The sequence below is a fragment of the Xiphias gladius genome, chromosome 14 (assembly GCF_016859285.1).
Source record: "Xiphias gladius isolate SHS-SW01 ecotype Sanya breed wild chromosome 14, ASM1685928v1, whole genome shotgun sequence".
Taxonomy (NCBI): domain Eukaryota; kingdom Metazoa; phylum Chordata; class Actinopteri; order Istiophoriformes; family Xiphiidae; genus Xiphias; species Xiphias gladius.
The window spans coordinates 17,187,108-17,214,608 of NC_053413.1; the positions used below are offsets into that span (position 1 = coordinate 17,187,108).

General features: G+C 37.5%; 2 protein-coding genes across 9 annotated transcripts in view; both read right to left on the reverse strand.

The window, feature by feature from the left end:
- Positions 1 to 4,154: 4,154 nt before the first annotated feature.
- Positions 4,155 to 17,940, reverse strand: pcmtd1 (protein-L-isoaspartate (D-aspartate) O-methyltransferase domain containing 1). Of its 7 annotated transcripts, none has more exons than XM_040143624.1 (7): positions 17,708 to 17,940; positions 13,777 to 13,861; positions 10,602 to 10,910; positions 9,923 to 10,025; positions 9,165 to 9,336; positions 6,118 to 6,241; positions 4,155 to 5,790 (listed from the first exon to the last, which is right to left on the reverse strand). In XM_040143624.1, the coding sequence occupies exons 3-7, from the start codon at positions 10,906 to 10,908 to the stop codon at positions 5,417 to 5,419; spliced, it is 1,080 nt and encodes a 359-aa protein (XP_039999558.1). In that variant the 5' UTR covers positions 10,909 to 10,910; positions 13,777 to 13,861; positions 17,708 to 17,940; the 3' UTR covers positions 4,155 to 5,416. The 7 variants fall into 7 exon arrangements, with proteins under 7 accessions (XP_039999558.1, XP_039999554.1, XP_039999560.1 ...); XM_040143620.1 differs by having other exon boundaries at positions 10,602 to 11,066; positions 17,708 to 17,939; XM_040143626.1 differs by lacking the exon at positions 17,708 to 17,940 and adding an exon at positions 16,607 to 16,736.
- A 5,364-nt stretch (positions 17,941 to 23,304) lies between these two features.
- st18 (ST18 C2H2C-type zinc finger transcription factor) overlaps positions 23,305 to 27,501 on the reverse strand; it is a 40,646-nt gene continuing 36,449 nt past the window's right edge. The window contains exons 18-23 of one of the 2 annotated variants that reach the window (XM_040142776.1): positions 27,276 to 27,356; positions 25,664 to 25,885; positions 25,408 to 25,496; positions 25,166 to 25,269; positions 24,902 to 25,045; positions 23,305 to 24,766 (exon numbers count right to left, since the gene is read on the reverse strand). In XM_040142776.1, the coding sequence (XP_039998710.1) occupies positions 24,626 to 24,766; positions 24,902 to 25,045; positions 25,166 to 25,269; positions 25,408 to 25,496; positions 25,664 to 25,885; positions 27,276 to 27,356 (781 nt within the window). In that variant the 3' untranslated portion in view covers positions 23,305 to 24,625. Of the gene's footprint in view, positions 24,767 to 24,901; positions 25,049 to 25,165; positions 25,270 to 25,407; positions 25,497 to 25,663; positions 25,886 to 27,275; positions 27,357 to 27,501 lie in introns of both variants that reach the window. The other variant, XM_040142775.1, reaches the window with a different exon arrangement.

The following is a 27,501-nucleotide window of genomic DNA, read 5'->3' on the forward strand; positions in this document are numbered from 1 at the left end:
TGAATTTGTCCTTCTCTTGATCCTCAGACGTCCTTATAATCAACACAACACAAAGAAAAATAGGTCTTTTCCCAAGGTAGCCTGCTTTTCTATGTAATTTTACTGAAGATTTGAGATTTTAAGCAAAACAGATTTTAGCCTTCCTTCCACATCACTTGACGTTCTGCAAAGATACTCCTGGACTATGGATATGGTGACGTACGATCAAGCCTTCTGTATTTCCATTTTTGTGTTTGTTCTTGAGGTGAAAACCTTTACCTACATCCATTATTCAGTCAGCAATTTATTTTTCCACTGATATATATGAAGAGTCAAACTAAAAGCTAAATGGCAACATCAGTCCTATCTTGCAATGCAAAAACATTTTCATTTTGATTAAATTTAATTACATATTAGTTTGCTGGCAGCATCATTGGAAGAAATGAATGGTCTTTGATCGGTGTGTGTACAAATATACTCAGCAACCTCATTTCTTTCTCTCTGTATATGATGTACACCCATGTTTGAGGTCAGAATATAGCTATTTGCTGGATTATTGGATAGAAAGGCTGCATGAAATTGCAGTTTTTATTGTATGGATGAGGAATGACACTTTGACAATCAGGCTCACCATCCAAACAAAACCATAATCCGACAGACCACTCTAAACCTGATTGGAAACACCTTCCATGATGTTTTTGTTTTTTTTTGACCCCAAACTTAATTATGTAAATAAACACTGACATTCAAATGAACTCAAAGAATTATCAATTATGGTGAGCGATTACTTGTAGGGATTAATACATTTATTAATTTGATGTGCACCAGAGACGACTAGGTACATAGCGCATAACCTCGTACTCTCCTCATCATTTACTCTATGGACCAATTTAGAAGAATAAAATCAGCAGTGGTGTATTTTTGGAATATTTTATCTTTTTTTTTTTTGACTTCAGCCTGTAAATATAATAAAAAGAAAACTTTTCATTGACAAATGAGAAAAAAACACACCGCGAGGAAAACCTTTTAAACTAAACTCTGTATTAAACTGTTTATAAATGCAACAGAGTGACAACTAAAAACTATCATATTCAAAAAGAGTTCAGGTCAATTAGCGCAATCACTGAAGCTCTTACTTTCCATTTACAAAGTAGAATCCAAACACTAAAGGCCCATGGGTCAGTAAACTCTAGAGGATAGCAAATTAAACGGGGTCAGTAAAGTGCTTCGTAACGTGCGGGCTTGTTAAGCTGACATGAATGTGTGAGGTAAACTAATGGTGGTGCAGTCTATGCAAAGAAAGTTTGAGTGATGCTTTTGTGCTTTAAAATTATCTCGGTCGCAGATACCCTTATAAAACAGGATCTAGAGAGTGAGGTTTATTTTATTTTTTGCAGATGTTTTATTAACAAATATGCTGTGAAATAAATTAATAAATGAGACCTTTTATAACATGGCTCACTTGTGTTTGGTTTTATTTCTCACATTGTCTGGGTATTACACCAATTTTGCACATGAAGTTCAGTTTACTCGTCATGAGGAGTACTCAAATCACATTATTATTATTAGTCTAACTATGTGAAAGGTGAATTTTGATCTGTACTCAAAAGCGTTGTAAAATTTGTGTACTTAAAATGTGTTATCTTGACATACTGATTTTGCCCGTGTGTGTTAATGTAAGTATTACTATTGGGGGCAATTGGGGGCAATTGGGGGTTCAGTATCTTGCCCAAGGACAAGTCGACAGACGGACTGGAGGAGCTGGGGATTGAACCGGCTGCCCTTCTGGTTAGCGGACAACCCGCTCTACCTCCTGAGCCACAGCTGCCCAGTAGGTCAACATTTTGGGAAATACACTTATCGGCTTTATACCACTCTCATATTGGTCCATTAAATATGATGCTACAGCCAGTGCTTGGCTTATCCTAGCATAAAGACTAGAAAAAGGAGGCAACAACGAGCTTGGCTCTGTTCAAAGGTGGCAAAATACGCCCATCAGCACCTCTAAATCTCACTACTTAACACATTATACCTCCTTTGTTTGATCCATACCTAGATCAGTGTAAAACCGACAACTTGTGTCTGTCCAGGCTAGCTGTTTCCTGTCTCTATGCTGAAATAAGCTAAGCTAACCTGCATTTTATGGTAGAGTTGTAATTACCACACAGATATGATTAGAGTTAGATTCTCATCCAACTCTCGGCAAGAAAGACTAAATTGTATTTCCCAAATTTATGGACTATTCCTTTAATGATATGTAAGTAGTACAACTTGATACAGTATATACTTGACTATGGTATTTTGAGAGACCATTAAATTATAATCAAGTCTATCTAAAAACGCCTTTGTACTCAATATGGACATGCTTGCAATATAACTTCAATTTACCCAAATGACTATTTCAGGTGGGATATTTAAAGCATATTAAACAAGTATTTCAAGTATATAAATTGCAAATTACATGTATTATCTAAAAATACTAGGTAATAAGTTAAAGTTAATTTTAAGAACACCCTTGCGTTTTATTTCTAATAAAATCCTGTTTACTTGTTTCTGGTTGTTGTCTGTGCATGTTTACACTGCAAGAAGAGATGTAATTGAAGTTTATTAATTTATTACACTAGAGCGAGCCTGACACTGAATCTTGTAATTATTGTCGTGGATCGGCTTTAAATAGCAAACGCAGCATTCAAAATTTAGTCAAACTAGCCCAAGATAATAAAAGGAAAATTGATGCCGTTAAGTGTGCCTCGTGGCTGTAACGTCCCAGGTTTGACTCCAGCCTGGGACCTTCATCTCATCATTCCTCACCCTGTTCTAATATGTGAGACAAAAGTAGCAGTAACACAAGCTTTATTTCAGTAGATACCACACTGGAACCTTAACTACTGTTTCTACTCCACATCTGTTTGTGATGACTCATTTGCCTCCTTGACCATGTTGGACATACTGGGGCAAGAAAACCATCAATCTGATAAGACACGAAAAAGAGCAGTTACAATGAGTGGAAGAGGCATAACGTGACTGTGACCTTTATTTTTTTGCCCAACATTTACGGAGAAACAACACATTTTCAAAATGAACTGCACACACCATGAGAAATCAACCTAGTCCTGATAAAAAAATAACAACTGTTTTGGCTCTTGACAAATTAAATTAATGTAAGGGCACAAAATTGGTTATAACTTTAGCGGGTGCCATATCTGTAGTCAAATCTCATCTACATTAAATGAAACCACAGCAGTCCCATTAACTTTGGTGCAAGGCATGACCTGAGAGTCGAGGTTGTAGGTCCCCTGCTTTCAATACTTAATGTGCTCTCTAATTAGCGATTACATTTTCAATAATGGTATATAAACTGTTGCATGCCTGTAATTGGTCATGTGAACTTTAATGGATACTATGCAAATTAAATGGGACTATGTTGTTATTTGTAATTATAAAGGTGAGATATTATTCCATTTTTGCTTACTTGCAAAGCTTTCCGATGAATGTAAAAAGAAAAAAGAAAATAAAAACCTTACAGAAAATAAATTTTTACCTCTTTACACACAAAAACTACTAATAGAATAATTAGCCCGTTTTCAAACAAAATATATTTTTTTCATTACACCAGAACAAAATGAAGACCTATAGCACTAATATATCTTATCTATTTAACAGACAGCAGTGGAGTTTGGATCTACAGAGTTCCCAGTGTCAAGATACAGTACAGCAAGAGGGCCCTACAACAAACCAAATGCAAATTAACCTGTATGCAGAATCATATGATAACAATACATATATATCACTTTTATATTGAATAGAATTAATATCAACAACATTCAACTCAGCTTTTGGAATACTAAAATATGCATTCAAAGTAAGATGAAGGAAATTTCCAAGTCTGCGACGGTAAAGTATGAAGAAAAAGTGTGACATCTATCTGTGATGTGCTGTTTTCTCTTTTTTCCACTGTGGAATGTTTTTGTAGAAATATAGCATCGTTTGGGTTAGATTTACCGTGCCAAAAAACTCGCAGAAATCCTAATGTGATGGGGTATGTTGGCACTTAAAAGCCATCACTATCCAGGAAGTTCTGCAAGCAAATTGTACTTTGATAAAACAGGATTTACATTAAAGTAAGTTCAGTCCACAGTACAAATAAAGCCCCCCAAAAAAATAAAAATGGCACCTTTTTTTTTTTTTTTCACTTGAGGACAGCAGATTAAGGTGCTTTGCTGGATACTTCCACAGTCCAGGATACAAAAGGCTTCAAAATCCTCAGTGATACTGATTTTGCATTGATGTCGATTTAAAAAAAAAAAAGAAAAAGAAAAGAAACAAACAAACAAACGCAGTACTGTACAGAATTTGAGATTTGTCTCAAGGCCATCTAATTGACTATTCATCTTTTAATCCTTTTCTCTTTTGTCAAAACATTTCCGAACTTGATCACTTGGGACATCACCTCCAGTGACCAATCATAAGATGTGAAGCAAAGTCAGGAACACCAAAGACATATACAGTATATTCATGCATGTATTCATTACTGACTAACACCACCCCATTGCCAGTTCCCTCTAAAAAAGCTGAAAACGTGAACCACCACTTAATACCTGTCATCAATTTCATCAGTACTTTAAACCTCTGATATGATTAATGAAACTAATATATTATTTGCATTAACAATGGAAAGGAAACCCTGGAGAGGAGCAGGCATACAACACCTTATAATATCAAGTAGGATGTCAGCTACTCAAAGTGAGAAAACACAAATATGTATGTAAGCACCCTGTAGAAAAAGTTACATTAAAAGGTGCCCTGTAGAAAAAAATTATGAACCAATCTGGTCTCTCAATGCTCTATTGTAACAGGAAGGTACAAAACACATTTACCTAAAACGAAATATCCAGAAGAGTGATGACAAAAGTGCCCCAGTCATGATTACGCAAGAGTGTCTTACTCAAAATGGGAGGATGTGGCCTTTTTCGCCTTTCAGTGTCTTTTGCTAATTTCAGCATTGTTTAATCGCCAGACACTGAGAGTAAGTTAAAGCTTCTAAAAAAGGTGCAATAAAAGTCTTCTTCTCAGCATGATCATATTTTAACAAATATAGTAAGAACTTTGTTTTTTATACAATTTTTATTCTGCACTCTTCTGCAGAAATCCTGACACATTGTGATAAAATCTGAATTCTCAAAACGGGTTTCTGAAACTATTCCATTTAGTATACTTTTTACATATTTTTTTTTTGATATACAAATCAGCAAAACAAAAAACTAACAAGTCATGACAATCATAACATTATTATCCAATATTATCTGTGACGTTTCATTCCTTTACAGTTTTACCATCAAGATTTAATGGAAATAATGCTACATTTGTACTGAAAAGGGTGAAGAAAAGCATTTCAGCAGGAGCTGCACCCATTAAGAATGGATATCAAGGGAATCAGTCATTTCTCTCTGTAATACAGCAAATATGCTTTCAGTGACTCAGGCAGCGGTAAAGCCATTATTTGGTCTCTCAACACGTTCACTTGCTTGAGGATTTCAATGTCGCCAATGTCTCTTTCCTCCTCCTCCTCCACTTCCTTGTTTTCTTCCTCAGCGTGATCCTCCTCCTCACTCTCCACCATTTGGGGGATCAGCTGGTTGTCTACAAAAACGTAGGTGTTGATGCGTCGCCGCCGGCAGCGCCTGCGTTTGCGCTTCTGGGGGACTCTTTGGACCATCCCCTTCCCCTGACTGTCCTCGTTGGCCAGGTTTCTGAGGGTGCGGCGTATGTAGATCCGAGAGAGATCCTGGAGGCTGCGGACAGTCACTGGGGCTGAGGACAAACAGAGATGACACAGTCCTTCAGGGCAATGTACCACAAAAATAAGAAAAATCCATTCAACTGCACTAGTCCTTCAACTAAGTCAGCAAAAACAAGTGAGGCCGTCAAAGAGACAAATGTGTCTCAGAACTTCAAGGAAAGGAAATAGCTTCATATGTCAAAGCAAATATTACTTTAGGAACCATCCTGTCCAATCACTTTGAACGGAATGTCTGACTTTATAATTTTGCCTGCTTTACACTTCAATGCAGGTTAGGCAAACTAAACCTCCAAGACTCAAGAGTTTTTTTTTTGTGTTGTTGAGGTTGGTTAACTTACGAAGCTGGACAGTGTCAGGCTTGTCTCCATCAGCTCTGCTCTGCTGGACCAAGGGGGCAAAGGACACCGCCAAGATGTTTTTGCTCTCCCATGTGCACTGACCAGTCCTGGTTATCTGGGTCAGCTGCATAAAGAGACAAAACCTGAACTCAACACTGAACACTTATAAATATGAAATACTCTATGACATTAGGGAACAAGGCTGGGCCCTAAACCACTCCAGTTTATTCAATATATAGCGGGGTCCAAAAGTCTGACTTTTGGGGCTCACTGTGTATGTATTATGTCTCTCTCTCTCTCTCTCTCATATATATATATATATATATATATATATATATATATATATATATATATATATATATATATATATATATATATATATATAGATAGATATATATATAGATAGATAGATATATAGATAGATATAGACACAGATGTATAGATTTATAGTAGTTGTGTGGATATTTTACCCATCTGCCATTGCTTATTGAGTTTTTTGTGAATTTGCTACCTGAATATAGATTATTCTTGCGAGGATGCATTTCTGTGTTTAAATTTCTACAGATTACAATACAACAATACACTGTAGCAATTATCTCTGCATAAATGCACTGTTTGCTTGATAAGTAACATTCACACACCTAAACATGTTACTCCAGTTTCCAGCTCTTCATTACGGGTGGCAGTGGTATATACACTTTGTAACCCGAGAAATATAAACCAAGCCCCTAGAGAAGAAATTGACCCTTCTTTGCGCTTGCATATATTCTGTCACATCAAATAGGAGCATCAAACATTCACTCCATTTTTAAACTGGCTTTTTATGCGAACATAGTGGGATTAAAGACGGTGAAGTAGCTATACTTCAAAAGCAACAATCTCATAGGTGTTAAAATGGATTGGATGGGCGATAAAGACAAAATTCTCTGTCATGATATGATAAATTAATATTGTGATATCAGTTTATATTACAATATAATACATTTCATGGAAAAATCAATTGAAAATGAGTTAATGAATACAATAAACAGACATAAATATCTGTTTTTGGCAAACCCAACACATTCAAATTCCTGACAAATCAAATTAATTTATCCCACTAATGCAAAAATCACGAGAATTTATTCTGTTAGTCTCATTGAGATAAAGATCTCTTTTTCAAGAGGCCTGGGTTTAGCAGAAGAAATAAAAAAACAAGATAATACACCCAACTAAACACAGCCTGTCATTCACAAGCCCAAAACAGACCGCTTCAGAAACAATCACAGACATCTCTAACATAGGTCCAAAACTGAAAGTTTATCTTCATCCAATGGGATGAGACTATCAAGTTTTAAAGTCTTTTGTAAAAATCATGATATTATTATTAAATAAATTCTGTTCTGCTGATTGATTTGTAACACTGGCCCCAAAGTACTTGTACTGCAAGGGATATTGAAGAAATAACTACCATGGTATAAAACAGTGTAGAAATATCTTTGATGGCAGAAAAACTGCTGCAGCTAATGATTATTTTAATAACTGATTAATCTGCCAATTATTTTCTTGATCAGTTGATGTATCATTTGGTCCATAAATTACCAGAAGATATACTTTGAAGTAAGGTTCATCCATTTAAAGCCATCTTTAATGTACTGTACACTAAAGTGGATGAGTACTTCAATCAGCACTGTAACACTCACTATCATAGTGCAAGTCACTATGTGATTACTTTTTTCTTTCTTTCAATATAGCCAAAATATAGGTGTTTACATTTTACTGCTTAAACTGGACATATTTAAGAGTATTTTGGCTTAAGGCTGTTTGAAAACACCCCCGCTTTCACAACTTTGAACTCACCCTGCTAGGTCTAACTTACGGTATTTAACATTTATGAACGTTTCCTGAACGTTTACTCTGAGTTGGCTCAAAACCAACTGAGACCATGTCAAAGAAATCAGTGGTGTGGCTGGGTTCTGTTAAAATGGATGACCAAAAAGTCACGTGTAAACTTTGCAAACAGCAGTTGGAATATCACAGATGAACGACCAACACGCCATACCAGAGAAAAAAAACGTGGGCTAACCTGTCTATATTAGCATGCTCTGTCAACTTTCATGTTTAACGCTTGAGGCCTTGAGTTCTTGTGCTGGGATCACCAGTTGATATAGTTCTATTTTTAGAAATCATATGAATATGGGCAGGTGCACACTGGTCGGCTCTGAGTCGGTTGTCATCATTTCAGTATAAAATTATCCGGTGAAAATGATTTAATATGCTGTAAATACTAGCTTTTTATGTTTATTTATAATTCATTTAGGCTAATAAGGCTACCAGGTAGAGTGCACTCAGTGCACTGTGCACAATTTAGTTAAGCTATCTAGAGATAACGTGCACATTCCCCCCGTGACCAATCGATTGGTGGTGAGGAGTAGATTTCACCAAGATTTTCTTTGGTTGACTACAGCCTTTGGGTGCAGGTTGTTTTTACTTTTACTAATGCTTTTTATCTTCTTTAAAAACACAGTGTAAGATCCAATTGATATCTTTTAACTACATTGTACTCTGAACTGACTTCACAGCGGACTCAGGCCTTGGTTAAATAACTACCAACATAAAACTTCAAAACCTTGGGTCACAGTATCTAATCTAAGCCAGGCTTTGCTTCACTTCAGCTCCCTTTTCCTTTAAATACCTTAAATTGCCCAAAATCTCTGACCATGAGTCGGTCAAGATCTTGACCCTCCTTCCTGGAAAAGGCTCCTGCAAATGATTTTCTCCACTAACATCCCAAAATATCCTGAATGCCCTCTTCCATGGCCCACAGTCTGTCCACACTCACACATCCACCATTTTAAATAAAACATTTACTTATAGAGCCCCGTGTATGCTCCTTACACACCTGCTCAAATCTAGGGGCAGTTGTGGCTCAATAATGCATGTGAAAGTTGCATAACCAGTCTTGTAGGTCAAAGCTATTTTACCTTGTTTTCCCTCATGTGTTAGGATTTTGAACAGCAATCATGACGTGTTGATTCTGTATTATTCTGCTGGCTTGCAGCACTTACCTGATCCTCTATAGGCATCACCAGAATGCCTCCAATTTTAAGCAGTACTTTCATGTAATTTTCATGGTCCTTCTGCACTCCGGCACCACAATAAATGCGGTCGTATTGATGACTGTCTGTTGAGATTTCAAGGCAATTCCCCACCACAAAGATGGGTTCACAAAACTCAAACCTGTGAAAAAATAAGGGAAAATGGTAAAAATACGCTCATTAATTTTCTTGCTGAGGGTTAGATGAGAAGACCGATACCACTTTCATACATGCTCGGTAAATAAGAGGCCACAGCCAGCAGCCGGTTAGCTTAGTATCAAGACTGCACACAGGGGCAAACAGCTATTCTGACTCTGTCTGAAGGTAAACTAAATCTGCTAACCAGCACTTAGAAAGCACACAAGATATATCTTGCTTGTTGAATCTGTACAAAAACCGAAGTGTAAAAATCAGCGTTGGAAAACTTGTGCTGTTACAATTCGGTTTTTGTACAGATTAAACACAGGGCAGGACCAGGCTAGCTGTTTCCTCCTGTTTCGAGTCTTAATGCTAAAATAAGTGACCCGGTTGCAGGCTGTAGCCTAATGTTTAATTGTTAAATATGAGAATGGAATCTACTTTCTCATCTAACTCTTGGCAAAACAGTGAGGAAAATTTCGAACTATTCATATAATAAATGGATGTATTCAGACCACAGGTTCTAGTAACACTTTTACTTGCCGGTTTTTCTTTTTATCAGTCTTTTATTTCTCAAAGAAATTACTCACTTATCAAAGCTGTCACTATTCTTTATGAAATCATCCAGTTTCTCTCTGGCATATTCAACCACGTCCTTATGGAGCTCAACTCCATGGTTAACACCAAATGGCCCTTTGGAAAAAAAAAAAAAAAAAAAAAAACAAAAGCAAAAAAATTTTTTTTTTTTTAAAATATCATAACACAGCATTACTTACTATCTATTATGGTATCATGTGGAGCCGAAACAATTCAATGTTTTAATTTTTGACAAAAAATTAATAGAATATTTTTTGTAATCAATTAACCTTTTAAGTCATTTTTATTGTAAAAATGTTGAACATCATCTGATTCCAGATATCTCAAATTTGATTATTTACTGCTTTTCTTTGTTTTATGTCATAGTAAACTAAATATCTTCGGCTTCTGGACACTTGGTCAGCCAAAACAAGCAATCTGTAACAGTCCCTTGGGCTTTATGAAATTCTGATGGGCAACTTTCACCATTTCTTTTGACATTTTGTAGAACAAATGATTATTTGATAAATCAGGGAAATAATCATTGCTTTCCTTGTATCATTGATGCATGATTTGTATTCACACACACACTTTAATTTCCCACCTAAATGAGTTATCTAAATGTAAAGAACATCTGCGAATTTCCCACATCTCAAAAAACAGAGCTGTGGAAAAAGGGTACACTATGCTTACCTATAATAAGGCCAACCATTGTGCTCAGGTAGCCGGTTCCACTGCCCAGATTGAGGAAAGAAAGTCCTGGCTGCAGTTTGAGGGCCTCCATCACCTCAGAGTATATACACGGAGCAGACAGGTGTATGTTGCCATGCTTCCACGCCAAGTCTTTGTAGGCACTGTCCCGGTAGCCATCCAGATAGTAGTCACCGCGGTCTATGGCCCGAAAAGCCTGTTCAACTTTTTCTGTGCGAATATACTGAGCTTCTTTCAGATTATCAATGAGGTCGTCATTGTCCTCCCCGGCGCTCACGGCTCCCCCCATGGCTAAAAGAGAAGAGAAACACAAGGGGCGAAGTCGTTCTCAGGATGAGTGATTCCTCCTCACAGTGGCATGAAGATGAATGGCTGGCTGAAGGATCCTGCCACTGTGACTCCTCAAGCGTCAGTTCAAACAACAGTCATGTCCAGGCAGCAAATGACCTGAGAAAAATTACATAAACATGATATGCCTGCTACGGAATACTGTGTCTGCTTAAATCTACAAGTAGAGCGTAGATTTAAGATGCTGATAAAGTAAAGATTTATTAATATTCTCCCACAACTGCGATTGTCTTTTGATGAAAAATTAACTGAGACAAAACAGACTGAAGAATCAATGACATACTATGCTACATAGCAGTGTTCTTCCTAATTAATTCCCCTAAAGTACAAAAAGTAGGCAATTTATGTTTGAAATGTCTTTGCATTATGCCACATGAAATAATTTAGCTTTATTTATGTAGATTTTTACTACAGACAATGCAGTCATCAAACTGTCACGTTTGTGGACAGTCCAACAATACAACATCAAGGCATTTTAACTCTGTATTATTGTTTACAGCCTCATTAAGGCTAAATTTTGGATATCACATCAATTTGACTCCTCAGAGATTAGCCTATTGTTTTTTTTTTTGTATGAAGTTTTTTTTTTATTTATTTTTTTAAAACAGCACATTTTTTGTGATACCAGCTACACCTGTGATTTTCTTGTAATTAAATGCAAAAAATAGCTGACTGAAAGAGTTCGCTTCATCGTGTCAAAGATGTTGTACATACTATGAACTATTTTCATTATGTTTTACACTATATCCAGTGCTAACAAATGTTCTGCATGCAGTTTAATGTGCTGTATATGTAAGGATTAGTCAACTGACTGGACATTAATCTTTATTTTGATGCTATTTATAAGTGTTCCAAGTCAGTTAGATGTTTTTTTTTTTTTAAGAACAATGCCAAGAATTCATTGCTTCCAGCTGGTTTTCTTAGCCTTCTATGATAGTGACTAAATATCTTTAGTTTTTACACTGGACAAAACTTTGAAGATGTATTCCTGGGCCCTGTGAGACTGTGACGGACTTTTTCTAACCATTTTATGACATTTTATAGTAAAAATAAAAAAAGGCAGATAAATCAAATAACCAATAACATAAATAATAATTAGCTACAGCTATTTATTTTATTGACTAATTCAGACACTGTCACATTCAAAACCTGGTGTAAGGCATCTAATGCTAACACTGTCTGCCCAAGTGTCACAGTAATTATGTCTGTGGAGTCTTCAATAGCCAGAGAGTAAGTGTGGGGTTACATAATATAAAGCTGACATTAGGTGTGGGGAATAGGGATAACAACTTCTGTCATGGCAAATGGATGTTTACGACTGTCAGTGTGTGAATTAAATACCTGATAATAAAGGGTACAACATTGCAGTGATGCAAAAATCATATAAAATCCAACATTATCGAGGGTGATGCCTGCTTATAGACTAGCAACATTGTACATAATGTTCTTATACACCTTGAGATATTAAAGGAACAGCTACCATGGCAAAATCTCTGATGGTATACAAATTTATATTGTCTCACGGTATATACTGCCAGTTTATTAGGTACACCTTGCTAAAACTAATGCAGGCATTCCATATTTTGTTGAAGCCATTTAGAGGTTTTGATTCAACTTCATGAGGCATTTTGGAGGCTCCAGTTTTTGTTTTTTTTTTTTTTTTTTGGCAGCCACTGAACTCCACGGCATCTTACCGAGAGGTGCCTCTAATAGTCTTTCCCCTCTGTTACAAATGTGATGGAGAAAATATCAGAAACTCCTCTCACAGAACATTAAACCCATTATAATCACATTCTGATGAAGCTTTCATGCCAATACACGAATCAGATTCGTCAGCGTATTAACTCGAAATAAATTCCACAGTGTGGCGCGCCACAGACGTTGCTTTTTTCCGAGGCAGAGTACCCAACTACAGGTCGATGTGGGAGAAGTGTGCCTGCAACCTTTGGGAAGGTAAGTCTGCCTATCATATAACATGCATGTCTTTAAAAATCCAACCACACGCAGGGGCCATACGCTTCATTAAATCAGTTTAATACTTTTATACTATATTTCAATGGCATCGGGACCGGCTTACCTGCTATACAGAAACACAGAGTTGATGTACACAGAGAAAGTTGAAGGTGAAACAAAGTTAGCCTCAGATTGCTGACATTTTCTGTTGCATAATATGGTTTTTCTTTTTTCTGATTTCTCTCCAATTTCTACTTTTTTTCTTGTAAAGTACCGAATACTTTCTGCACTTCAGGCCTCTAAAAACTCTTCAAATGAAACAGTCTGAGAAGCTAAAATGACCCTTTCTGCTCACAACTCATGCCCATAATCTGTGATGGCGAGTCACAAAAAAAGACACTGTTTAATCTTTAGGGGTCACAAGCCAAAAAGGTTGGGAGCCACTGCTATAGGGGTGTGTTTATGCTAAAATATGCACTACATGCACTGGTGCTTTGAAAGTTAACTAGATTATAAATGCTGTGCTACTGGCTTTACTGTGTAATATTTCTCTATAAAAAGTACCGCATTGTAGCAATAAAGGGGAAATTCTTATCCCATGCTGTTGTTTAAACATTTTATAAATACTCTGATAACAAAAATATCCCACTCTGCCTCAGGGTGAATGGGTATATTGTAGCTGGGGATGCAGCCGAGGGAGACAAGTCTTGAATTCCCTATCTGCCTTCTCAGCATCTCCACATCTGACTCAGCTAATAAAGATTAAATTCAGAGGTGACTTTGTAGTGGGAGGTCTGGTAAGGTAATTTTCCATTGGCTCTTTCTCGCAGGTAGAAAGAGTCATTGATTCGCTCACCATCAGCGATTGTAGAGCAGTGTATTTTTTAAATCGCAGATTTTCCCCCTCTGCCGTCTCTGTAATGCATAGTCCTTTGAGTTGCCTGCAGTTGAAAGAAAATCCAGGTAAGTGGGTCAGGGGAGGTATTGTATAAAGGAATTGCTTTTAGGCACTGCCCTACAGTCTTAGCAATAATAATCCACAGTCCTGAAACAGCTCATTATTCATTCATTCCTTTAAGACTAGAAAGGCAAGTTAGGTGATAACATTCGTTTCTACAGTGAAGCTAGTATTTAACAGAAAAAAAATGCCTCTTTTTAAACAGGAGACCACTGGTAAACACAGACAGGATTGTCCTGAGTTGACCCCCGGTGTGTAACGAACATGTATGGATGCCATTTCAGGTCATGATGGGCTTCTGTAACCCGGTTAGGGACACCTCGCTGAATAAAGCAGGATGATGAAACATGTAACAGATCCTCCAGCAACACGAGATCAACTCTAGTGCTGTAACTAAATGCCAAGGGCCTGTCTAGGCAGCACACCCCAGAAGTACACACTGCTGATCAACATACAGTGTGAGGGAAACTGATAATCTTCATGGTTACCAGCATTTATAGTGTAAATTTCAGACATTTCATCAGACAATTTGCAGCTCTGTCAGAAAAAGAAAATTATACTCATACCTATGGTAGACCAATGACACGGATTAACGTGAAGATGACGCATAAGCTCCATTTACAGTTCTGCTTTGTCAGTTCAGCCATTTACTAGGTTTTAATTTTTTTTTGGACATAGCTTGCATGTTGTTGTGTGTTAAAAAGGCCAACCCCTTTACTTTCTCACACACTGGAAAAATTAAAATGTCTATCCAAACTGGTTTAGAAAGGAAATTATTTTTAATACACTACATAAGACCAATTTTCTATTTAAAAATTTTTCTGCCATTTCAGTGGTATGTCTTCCTCTCCAGTTATTCAGTTTTGGGCCACGTAAGTGGTGCTATCATATTAAGTCAGATTAAAGGGATCTGCATCACTCTTTATTTATGCTAATTTGACCATTAGACTCATTAGTTGTGCCAGGCTAACAAACATGAACAGACATCATGTTAACGTGTGTGAGACAACTCAGATTTTTCAAGATTTACCAGAGCTCCAGTTGTTTCTCATATTCTCCTCTGGGTCCTCTTAATTTTGTTCATGCTATCTCTTTGTATTCAAGAAGAGGAGTCATACAGTTTTGGGATACGATTCAAATTTTGGCTCAAATTACAATGTTTTTAACTCAAGCAGCCATGTCTTTCCTTCAGTTGTGGCACCTAGATAAGCCTGAAACTGTCTGCATCTTGTCATTGACTTTCTACACCATCACCAAAAGCTCTCTTCACTTTCAGTCTCAACACATCTTTAAAACAGTAAACAATTTACCATCTATCATTTCATCTAATGTGTGATGAGAATGGCAGCCTCTCAGCGCTGAGAGGCTGCCAAAAAAGTCTATTTTTTTTAAGCAAAATTTGCAAAAATTATTCAGTTCCACAGCAAATGTGAATATTTTCTGCTTTTCTTTATCATATAGGAGAGTAAACTGAATACATTTGGGTTTCGGACTGATAGTAGGACAAAACGCCACGTTGAGCCCCATGACATCATTATGGGTATTTTCTACTAATTTATGACATTTTGTGGACAAAACTATTTCTTGCAAAAATAAGCGGTAGATGATTTAATGATTCTTAGTTGCAGCCCAAATCGGGACTTGCCATCATGTAGATGGTTCAGAAATAGTGGTTTTAGCTTCTCAGTTGTGAGGATCTGCCAACTTTCTTCGTCTTATGTGACGGTAAACTGAAAATCGTTGGGTCTTGGAGTATTGATAGACAAAACATACAATCTGGTGATATGATCTCGGGATTCAGGACATTGTGATGGGCATTTTTCACTATTATGATACAGTTTATAGACTAAACGAGAAAATAACCAGCAGATTAATCAGTAGTCAATAATCATTAGTTGCACCTCTTTACTTCTTAACTGTTTTGGCACCTGCTTCACCTACATCCTCGCCGGGTTCGCCGTCTCGGCCGGTGCAGGAATCGGGAGTTTGTTGGCCTGTGAGTCAGCCACAGCAGCCTCTTCCAGCAGCTCATATTAATCTGAAGCCTCGGTGTGAAAGGAGCAGTAGACCACCCCTGACTCTGGCCCTCTCTGACCGGTTAGATGGGCGAGGCTCGCTCAGCCACTTTAGAGGGGAAAATCTGTACACTGCTCTCAGGCTGTTCATTCAGTCTGGGTCACTGAATCCTCTGACACTAAGTTGTGTTTTGAAGCATATTTCAACTAAAAAAAAAAAAAAAAAAAGAAAATGTTGGGAAAAAAAGTTACATACTGCAGCTTTAAATCCAGGAGAGTCAGATAAACTTTTTATGCATATCAAACCAGTAGTTTGAACTCATTGACCCCGTAGTTGTGAGTCAGGACCTGCATTATTTGGACCAAGTGGTTTATAGAAAGCCAGGTGTAAAAGTCAGAACAATCAACGTCAATCGAGATTTCATATCTTCTGCTGCTCATCTCAGTTTCAGGTTGTCGCTAAAAGTTGGGAAAATTAATCTGGCTGGGTTAATTGATGTTAATGTTGGTTATTTTAGCAGCCATCACTAAATACTGTGGTGTTTCTGGCTTCCAGCCCGACAACAGGCGATCGCGGAATCTCTGAGCTGCAGTTTTAGTTACACGATAATGACGAAAGCTCAACTTCATGATACCGAATAAGGTATAGGAAGGTATTTGTATTTGGCAAGCGGATGCAACATAGCTGTACCAAGACATTAGTAGCACCTTACCACCGGGAACTTTCAGGAATAACAAGTAAGGTGGCACTTTTTTTGCAGGGACGTTGCCTCACATCACACAGGCGTTTTCTATTTTCCTGGTCACCCAGTGTGCACGCGGCGGCGTTCACCGAGGCTCCTGACGTCCCACGACTGACACCCGACGGAGCCAATCGGCGCCGCGCCTGGTCACGTGCTGCAGTTGCCACACAGACGGCAGCACCGTCAGGCCAATCAGAGGGCCGGACACTTTCTTCGCACTGCGTGTGACGACGGAGCAAAACAACAACAGCGTTTTCATGAAATGTTGTCAAGCGTTATTAATCATGGCTGCCCCTCAATCCTGCACGTCCACATCTGTGCGATACACACGACGGGTCCGGCATTCGTGTCACAAGCTGACAAAGAGTGAGAGACGGTGTGTGTGTGTGTGTGTGTGTGAGAGAGACAGTTTGAGCATCTGTCCAGCTTTTGTTCCCACTTGTCGACCAAAACGCACTTGCTGGCCAGCTTTCTGCAGTGCGATTAAACCCAATCCTAAACAGCAACAATAGTTAAACCGGTCTGTCCAGAAGAGGTTGAAATATAATCCCCGTACGTTTTTTGGTAACAGCTGAGGAGAAAATCCCTAACAAAAAAATAAAAAAATAAAAAATAAAATTATTTGTTGGAGCCTTTTCCACCTGATGTAGCTAAAGTCTCCGCTCGAGCAGCCACACATCAAAATGAAAGACCAGCTGCGCCAAGACGTGTGAATTAGGCAAACCTCGGTCACACACTGACAGGTGAAGTGATGGTTTAAACCGAGAGTCAAGCACTTGAGTTATCGTGTGGATACGGCCAACGCCATCTGAGCTAAAGTTATCCCGGCTAACGTTAGCTTTTGCGGGCCTGAGTGCGCCATCATCAAAACAGAGACAAAGCAGGTTAGGTAAGCTCGCCTCTTTATCCGGCCGTTATGCAGCCAGCGGACACGCAACACACAACACCCCTACTCCTGTGTCACATTAAATAAAGCCCACAAAACTGATACCCGGAAAGGCAGCCGACGACACGACGGGGCTAACTCCCAGGGAAACTGCAGCTCGCTGAAAAGAAATCAAAAATACTCACAATGCCGTGTCGCATTAACCCACTCCTTGTAACTGGATGCGCCGTGCAATGCGACGGTCAGCGGCGGTCACTTCGGGACGCGAACCGACTCCCGTTGAGGGTGAGCACTAGTTAACTGAGCTGACTAGCTGGTTGGTTTGGAAAGATAAAGCAGTAAGGGGACGAGCCGCTGTGTCGAAGTGGAAGAAGAAAGAAACAGCTGAGGAGAGGATGTAAACACAGGTCACGTGGTTTTAAAGTGTTGTCGATAGAGGGAAGCACTGTTGCTTCACGTCTATCAATCTATCCGTTTGTCTGTGTGTCTCGGCTGCTTCGTACTTCTGTGCTTCATTTCAGAGGGAAACATTGCAGCTGTAGTTGCAAGCTACTTTTCACATTAAGGTTCTACATTAATTATAACACACTTCAAGCGCTAAACCGGTTATTAGCGACCTTTTTGGCTTGTGCTTCACTAAAGACCAGCGTGTAGTTGGGGCGCCTTGTCACATTCAAATACCGTAGAGTTTGTAGCAGTTCTGAAGAGTGTCTTCCCCTCTAAACATCCCACATGGTTTCATTTAAATAAGAGTTCAAGGCCCCATGAGGCAAAACAGCAAAGCTTAGGGAACAAAAATGAAATAAATGTATTTTTTTCTTCTCATCTTGTGACACTTTGGAGGGGCCTGACTTCTTTAGGTTGGGAACCCCTGAACTAAAATACCCAGCTGTATATAAAGTAAATAGTTTTGTGCTACAAGGATTTTATTTCTTACTTACTTTTTGGAGTAGTTTTAGAGTCAGGATTGGTGAAAATATGTACTTCACCGAATGCTGTAAGTTTTCCAAAATGAAGAATGAAAGAAAATATATTGATGTGTTTCTATATTGTGCACTTAATTTTTGTAGTTTAAAAGTTTAAAAGTTGAATTAGTTAGTCTTTACTATAAACTGGATTTTTGGGGCTGATGCCAATACCGATTATAGGGAGTAAAAAATTCGATATAACAATATATATATAACAGCTGATATTCTCTCTCTCTCTCTCTCTCTCTCTCTCTCTCCATATATATATATATATATATATAAGTTATAATGAAAAGGGAAAATGGAGTCGACCAGCGATGTAGTTATCAACTTACTGCGAAAACACCCTGACTCCCCACCACTGTCACTCAGCTGTGATGCGTACTCTGCTACATGTGCTGCGAACAGTGCTGAGTGTTGTAGTCAGGGGAGTCAGAGCGCGCTCTCTGCTGGACAAACTATGTGATGACACCGTTTCTAATTTATCCCAACAACTTTTTCTGCATTATGTTCTGTAAAAAAAAAAAAAAAAAAAAAGTTTTCATATCGGCGCATACCAGACAAAATATATACGGTGATACGGTGACAGGCCAAAATCAGCTGACCTATATATCGGGCTCTGTCTATCTATCTATCTATCTATCTATCTATCTATCTATCTCAGATTAAAGGTGGAAGAAGTAATTTCAAACTCTTGTACAAACTGTAGCTTTTGTGCAGCCCTTTTTGAGCGTTTTAGAGTCAAGTCAAGTACAGATGTCATCAACTTATACAAAAAACTAAAAAAAACAATTAACCTAGTGTTACTGCAGTTTGTTTTGTCATTTCTTTCCTGCTAAAACAATCTACTTTTTTCAGCTTTTTGAAGTGGAAATATCATATTTAACTATGCACTCTATCTATGTATCTGTCTATCTTAACTGGTCCCTGGCCGCTTAACTAATAAACGCATCCTGAGTAAAAAAGAAATATTTCAGGACTAATATGGCTATGATAATCGTATGGTTCATGACCACTGCTTCTAACAAGAGGATATAAAATTGGGATGATCCTGGAAAGCTTCACCCACCTTGTAACCTCACACAGTTCCGTTAAGGAGCAGCCTAAATTTACCCTGCAGTCAGTTTCTGGTCTGCTCTGGAAGTGTGGGAATAGATAATGACCAGGTCTGTAAGGAAACAGCCGTGGTCAGCAGACGCACGCAGGTCTGGGCTGGTCAGCTTTCACTAAATAAGCTTTTTGTTGTACTGTAGCTGTTGTTTGCTCTGTATCACACACAGCCACGGTTGCAGGGACCTCGCTTCACCTCACCTTTTGATTACTTATTTATTCAGGGGGACGACTTTGCGTGCAAATTCGCAGTCACTTCATGATAATTAGAAACTTTCCAACCAAGCTGCATTTGTCACGTTTTCAGCCTTGGCTCAGGCTATTGAGGTGTTTCAGAGACGCAGTCATCGGCTAAACTGATGGTCTACCTGTATTTTTCTTCATTCACAGAAAGGATAGTAAACTAGTGTTTGTGATACTTGTTTGTGATACTTCCTCAAAAGGTTGTTTTAATTGTGTAACACTGGGAGGTATTGAGCCCTACTTAGATGAACACAAACTACTAAAAGTACAAAATACTCAAGAATGCAGAGTGTTTGGGTTCATTTAAGTCTCTCGTGATTGAACACCTACTCATCCATGACCATTATTCATGTCACTCACAGCCTTAAGAGGCCTGACTAATGAAGCAAACAAGATCGGCATCTCCTCTCCAAGTCTGACCTGTTTTTAGCATCATAATTAGTACGTGGTACATGAAACCAGGGCCATAGCCAGGATTTCGGAAATACAGAGGTCAGGAGTCTCACGCCTCCTGAGAAAGTTTTAACTAACCACAAAAAAAGTCCATAAAATTTTAAATTCATTGAACTGTTTAGTTGTAGGTAAACAAAAGAGAATTTTATCTCCCTACATGATAGTCTGCCTTCTAAGTTCAATTATGTAGAGAAACAATGAGTTCCTTTTGTTGTACTTTGATTATTAATCATATTTTTTTGTGTAAAAAAATGGTCAAATTCAAAGAAAGTGAGTCTAAAAATATCACAGCTTTAAAAACATGCCATGTATAACTCCTCTTCAGGTCATTGTACCACTAAATACCGACGACATGAACTCTGAGGCTGAGGCCTTCATAAAATATATATTACTTTTAAAAAATTCGACTATTGCAACACACAAAAGCAGGCTTCTGGATTTGGCCACATTTGCTTCTCATGTTTTTTCCCTGGAATCAAACATTTGTTTTGCCATTTTTTTTATTAGTCAAATATAAACAGACAGTTTACTTCAGTGGAGTTAGCTGGGGTCACATACCAACAGTGTGTGTGGTCTTGATGTGCTGTTACTACACCACAAACTGAACTTTGGTTTAATTCACATAATCTGCTTTTGTTTCAAGCGGTCCTTGCACGTGATTTCACTCACTCCCCACTTGAATGTCTGCAAATAAATACATCAACACGATACAGATATTTTAATATTTAGTTGAAGACATTTTTGTGTGAATCACTGTAAGGCTGCAACTAATAGTGATTTTCGTTGTCGCTGAATCTCCAGATCATGTTCTCAAATAATCATTTTGATCTATAAAATGTCAAAAAACAAGTGCGGAAAATGCACATTGAAAGTTCCCAGAGACCAAGGTGATGTCTTCAAATTTTTTGACGTCCTGTTTTGCTGACCAACAGTTCAGAACACAGAGACATTCAGAAAAGCAGATAATATTAACATCTGAGAAGCTGGAAGCCATGAATTTTTGCCATTTCGGCTTGATAAACGTTAATATTACATCGAGTTAAAATATTTTCTGCTCTGTGCAGCTCTAAATCATTATATGTCGGGGTAACAGCATCACTGCCAAAGTTAGGAGCAGGAATAAACAAATTTATTAAAAGAAAGGCAGGTTCCATTTTTTGTTTCACTCCTGATTCAGCAGAAAATGCGTTGGAGGACACAGAAATAAGAGAGTTCAAACCATACTTCATTTTGAAGGTAATCTCCTTTTTTAGTGTTTTTAGTAGATAAAAAATGACATGAATGACATGTGGTAGTTGATTTTTTCCTCAGAAATGTTTTTTTTTTTTTTCAACATAACTTATTCCCGTTTTCTGATGTACCACATTTGGTCGGCTTTTGTTTATTTATTACTTAACTGATTGTATTAAATATAGTTTTTTAGTGGCTCACGAGCAACACTAATATCCTCTTTTAAACACTATTAGTTTGTGTGTTAGCATTAATATTCATATATTCTCTGCTATGACCTGTTATTGAAGTCATCTAATCTAAAATCTGCAAAACACAACTAGACATTGAACAATTACTCAATAAATTGATTGGTCAACTGGTAGAAAATTTACGGGCAACTATTTTGATAAATGATTGATGGTTTATTTTAATTTTTCAAATAAAGAAGACCTAATAATATGAGTTTTACCTTCTTAAATATGAGGATTTGCTGCTTTTGTTCATGTTATGTAAAAGTAATCTTGATACCTTTGGGCTCTGGACTGTTGGTCAGACAAAACAAGCAATGGGAAGACTTCACATTGGGCTCTAGGAAACTGTGATCTACATTTTTCCCCATTCTGACATTTTATAGACCAAACGATCAATCAATTAATCGAGAAAATAACTGGCAGATTAACTGATAAAGAAAATATCAAATAGTTGGTCCTAGCCCTAAACAAATACATTGAAAATGAAAGGTGGTTTGCACTGTATTTCGATTTATTTCATGTAATTTTTGGGGCATTTTTTTGCCCCAAAGGTACCCAGCTGGACTCGAACCGTGACGTGGCAGATACATCCTTTTATTTTTGATTTTTAGCCCCAAACGAGTCTTGGGGTTCATCTTTAACTTTCTGCATCTGAACACCACTGACCACTCCCTGTTGTTTTAGACATAATGCCTAACATTCACCACTAGGTGATGCTAATGCCTAAGGAAGTTGATACCTCTGCCTTCTGAGGTAACTGGGTTCCCATTTGACTGACAGCAGACTAACGCTTTGAGACACCACACAACCATTTGAAAAGTTTATTTCTACCATACACAAACTGTACAACACAGCGCATATCTGTTTATTATGAAATAGTAAAAGTAATAGGAAGTTTCAATTTACAAACTACTTCAACTGAAAAAAAAGCATTACATTTTAATGTAAAAGAAAAGAAATACAATACAATTTCATATCATACTAATATCGTTCCACAAAAAAGCATTTCACATTACAAAACATCAAATACTAACAGGGAAAAAATAAATATTATTCACAAAACTTCCTGAGCAAACGATGTGTGGTATAGGAATTAAATATACGAAATTATAAATAAAGGATTGTTAGGTTTAAAGAAGGTGATTCAATTTTTAAAAGATTAAAATTCTTTTAAACATATTGAGTATTTGGATAAAATAGGGTCTTATTTTTTCTGTAATTTGGCTCTTTTGCTGTTACATTTTCTTCCTCAAAATGTCCCTAGGCTACATGTCTTTGACTTCCATTTGCAGAATTAAAAAATGTATTGCTCAAATGAATTAGTTATTTTTTTCTTGGGATTAGCCTCGTGTTAAATTGAGACATGTATAGTTTGGTGATACGACTACAGTGTCCCATTTCTCTGTTTCTGTTGAAGTCAAGGGCAGTATGGCGAACTAAAAATACAAAATAATCGAAATACAAAAGTGCAATTGATGCAAACAAACAACTGATTAGCCAACAACTATCATTTGTCTATGTTTTCATTTCTTTTTTTTTCTCTTTTTTTTTTTTGCATTTAATGATTGAAACTGAAATGCGAGTTGTAGTGGTAGTCAGCTCGGTTTTGAAATAGCTACTATTCAAATCTGCCCCAAGCGTTACAAGAATATTCAAACTGTAAGACTGGTTGAAATGTTAAGGCTTGTAAGCAGTTTAAGATAAAACAGGAGTAGATGTTTCTTTTTTAATTCTTCTCCTTCCACTTTTCCCCTCTCCGTGCTAGCAAAAGTTAAAATAAACACCAGACTTTTCAATCTCAGTCATGATATTTCAAAACCTGACTCTGAGATTACAGCTACTGAGACAACAGTATTTAAACAGTCATCAGGAACGTTTCCTCCTATGAAAATAATTGTACTGTATAATAAATTAGACACCATCCACATAATACTGTCCTACCACAAAACATAGTACTCGTATATTTTTATGGATTCATATACATTTAGGCACATACTATATGCACACTCCAAAGTGTGTGCACAGAAGGCAGTTTAATATCTATATTTAAAAAAAGAAAGACATCTTGACAAAGTGGATTTTTGATTTTTGTTGCACTCTTCTTGTGGCACGCTATGCAAAGCAAAATCTGACATTCAGTTCACTGAGTGATGCCGCATTTTTGCTCAATGTCACCTCCTGGTTGCATTCAGCTGTTATTGGTTGAGAAGAAAAAGGTACAGTACAGTTGCATTGCATTTTTTTTTGATCTCACTGTTCACTATGTCTTACCATACATTCAATTTCCAATAAAGAAAGCAAAAGCAATGCCTAAAAATATTGATTCTTCGTCATTTTGGTAGGTTATTACTTTGAAGGGAGATCAAACTTATGGTCTAATAATAATAATATAAGTTTTTCAACACTAGATGGCGAAAGTATGCCATGAGACTGGAATGTGCTTCTATGTAATTTACAATGTGCAGAAAGTCAAACGGATTTCTCAGATATTAAGCATTTACAATTCAAGAAATAAATAAAAATCAAGGAAATAAATACACTGATGAACAAATATAATAATAAATAGCGATAATATAAGAATGACATGAACACATACAGATTAAAATCAAGCAAACCATACAAAATAATTAAGTGCAAGAGGGGTAAAAATCTCACCAGGATAAACATATCAAGTGAATGCAGAAACAGTAAAAGCATTACAAATCCGGCTGGTAATTTTCTCAGTGCAGTGTATTTACCGGGAAATGCCAAACACATTTCCAAAAGCCTTGTCTTATACATGCAGCCAAGCCAGCACTCTTCAGTAAAATAGAGCTATCTAGTGCCATTATCCCAAGTCAAAGAAACCTCTTGGTAGCTCTACAGCTTAAACATGGATGCCCTTAATAGCCTGTTTGATATTATCCAAGAGGGCCTTGCACTCTGGAGAGTATTCATGCTCCGAGTTGTTGTACATATCAGTTAATGTGTTCACATAGGCTTCAAAATTATGCTCACTGATGGGTCCCTGCAACAAAAACATGTTTAACTATTAGTGAAAACAGCACAGCAGAAAAGACAATTTATAGAAAAATGAGATTTCTTCCAGGACAGGTTAGATATAATGAGTTGTAGTGGAGTCTGTGGTCAAGGCTTACTGTACCATTTGAGGCAGCTGAATGTCTGTTAGACTGTTAATGAGAGCTTGGCTAAGGCAAGCGAGCTCCTTCAGAAGGCTGTCGTTGTGCTGTTCGATCATCTTGTTCTCCTCTTCAATTGTCTTCAGGTTACATTCCATAGACGAGATCTGCTTTCGGGTACAAACAAAAAAAAAACAAACCAAACAAAAGAAGGGAGTCGTCAAATTGAGCGCGCAAATATCTCAAGCTGTTGTCCTTAGAATGAACTTGTGAGAGTAAATACTTACCTGGGTTTGGAGTTGCATCATGTCTGCTTCTATCTTCATGTTGGATTCATTCAGTTCCTTTATCTCATGATCCAAATGTTGAATGTCTTCTTTGTTTTCAACACCTGAGTTAAAACCGATAATCTAATTTATCATGTTCAAACTGCAAATATTGATATTCTTTATGCCAAGACACATGTAACTGCAAAATACTTATTACTTAACAGTGTTTCAATACCACACAGCATGTCAGAGTAGCTTACCACTGCTAGCTTTCAGCTTGATAGTCATCATTTCTTCTTCTGAGTGTTTTTTCTTGATGCTCTGTGCGTTCAGTGGGCAACCCGACAAGCTAGTGCAGCAGGTCACAAATGAAAATTTTAGGTGCAAGAACATCCTCAAACTTTAGCATCAACAGAGACTGTGGATGGGAGTAAAAAGGTGCCATTGTACAGTAAGAATGCAACATGTCGACCAGCAGTAGTGTTTAGAGATAAAATGGAGGACAGGCGACCTCACCTTCTGTGAGTGGCAAACACATTATTGGCATGTCCAAGGCCATTGCAGCCGGGCAAGGGACAATGGGGCAGTTCCTGTTTATTGGTCTTCCAGGCAAAGGGCAGCCCATTGATGGACGACTCCTTCTGTCTTTTGGCAGCAAGTGGACAACTGCCTGCACTGCGGTGGGATGTGTATTTTCCCGATATATGGCCCTGTCCATCACATCCAATGACTGGACACCTATCAGAGAAACAAACCAACAGTCGTACACGTTGTAAACCTGCGTACACTACTGATTCACATAGGAAAAATAAAACCAATTTGCATTTCAGTGCTACAGAAAATAAAAGCGTCATTTAACTGCACAAAAAATAACAACTACTTGATTGTTAGACTGCAAAAAACATTGTTGGAAAAAAATATTGAAACTAAATCATTCTCTGAGATTATTGAAAAAATCTCTGTCAATAACTAGACCGGAAGATTTGTTAACCATTAAGTTGATTAATCCAGCCAAATGCTGATTAAAAATGAAGTCACCAAAACTAGAAATGGACTCAAATAATCGCATTAACTGTAAGTTACTAATCCACTAAAACTTGAGTTAGACCCAACGCTCTGTTCGGTGCATACATTTTGAGGTGACTGATATCTGTGCTTAAAAACATAAGCACAACTCACGCTGAATATCATTAAGAGTTTGTCAGTTGTATTTTCAGGCCTGTTTTCTGCAGGTCAGTAATGGAGTGACATGAATTACAGATAATTGTCATGTATCCCCTCATGCGAAAGAATGTAATTTGGAGGTGGCCAACCCGTTCCCTTATTGATAAAGGTGAAAGGTCACCTGAGATGATACAAATGGCACACATGCTGTAGAGTGCTGCTGCAAAAAGCCTGTTTCAGCATTTTGTTGCTCGACAGCTCAGCAGCACTTAGAGGACAAAACAACACCAGTCCCATTACTTACATCTACCACAGGTAGGTAGCTTGATGCAAGGCACCAGGACAATGGAGGCATGCCATATGGCCCACTATTTACAATAATCTAGGGACATTTGCTACCCTCCCCCTGTCTCTCCCTTTCTCTCTTAATGTGTATGAGATCTATTCCAGTCTAATTCCTAAGCTCATGCCCTTGCATTAGTAATTAAAAAGAAAAAATCAGTGTCCAGATGTATAAGTAAACAAAGGCTCATATATCTGACTTTGGATTTAAACTGCAAATCAATTACATTATGTTTTTTTCCAATAACACTTTCACAGACAACAAAGATTAAGCTGCAAATGAGTGCAATGCCATCGGAGCAGGTAATTCAACAATTTCTTAGTATACTATAATTACAAAGAAAGCAATCGGTCAAGAGTGATAAGCCAGATATTCCATTCAGAAAATAGGAATAATACAAAACCCTGAAAAAATCCCACAAAAACATGCGGCTAATCCTTAGAAAATAATTCACTAATGTTATGACAAGAGAAGTATTATTTTCTTTGTTTAACTTAATGGCTTCCAGGTAAAATGCTTCGGGCGCAGAAGCATGATGCATTTTCACAATTTTTTTTTTTTGTTTTATTTTTGAAACAAAAAACATGACAGCATGGGATGAGGAAAAAAAAAAAATCTTACTTAAGCTCTTGCTCATCTTTGTCATCCTTGTTTGGTGTGAGCTTCAAACCTCCCTTTCTGGCTCGTGGACATCCTGACAAGCTAGAAATGGTTGGAAACAGTATGGGTTAACATAAAGAAAAATCTATTCAAGACCTAAGACAAAAGCTAAAATCATACAAGCAGCTATGAGGATTAAGGAGTTTCAGTTGCACATGTTTCAGCAAATCTGAATTTATAAATGTAA

Coding starts and splice junctions, on each gene's coding strand:
- pcmtd1 (XM_040143625.1), bottom strand. CDS start 10,908: ATGGGGGGAGCCGTGAGCGCCGGGGAGGACAATGACGACCTCATTGAT. Junction 10,026..10,601: donor AATGGTTGGCCTTATTATAG/GTAAGCATAGTG, acceptor TTTTTTCCAAAG/GGCCATTTGGTGTTAACCAT. Junction 9,337..9,922: donor AATAGTGACAGCTTTGATAA/GTGAGTAATTTC, acceptor ATTTTTTCACAG/GTTTGAGTTTTGTGAACCCA.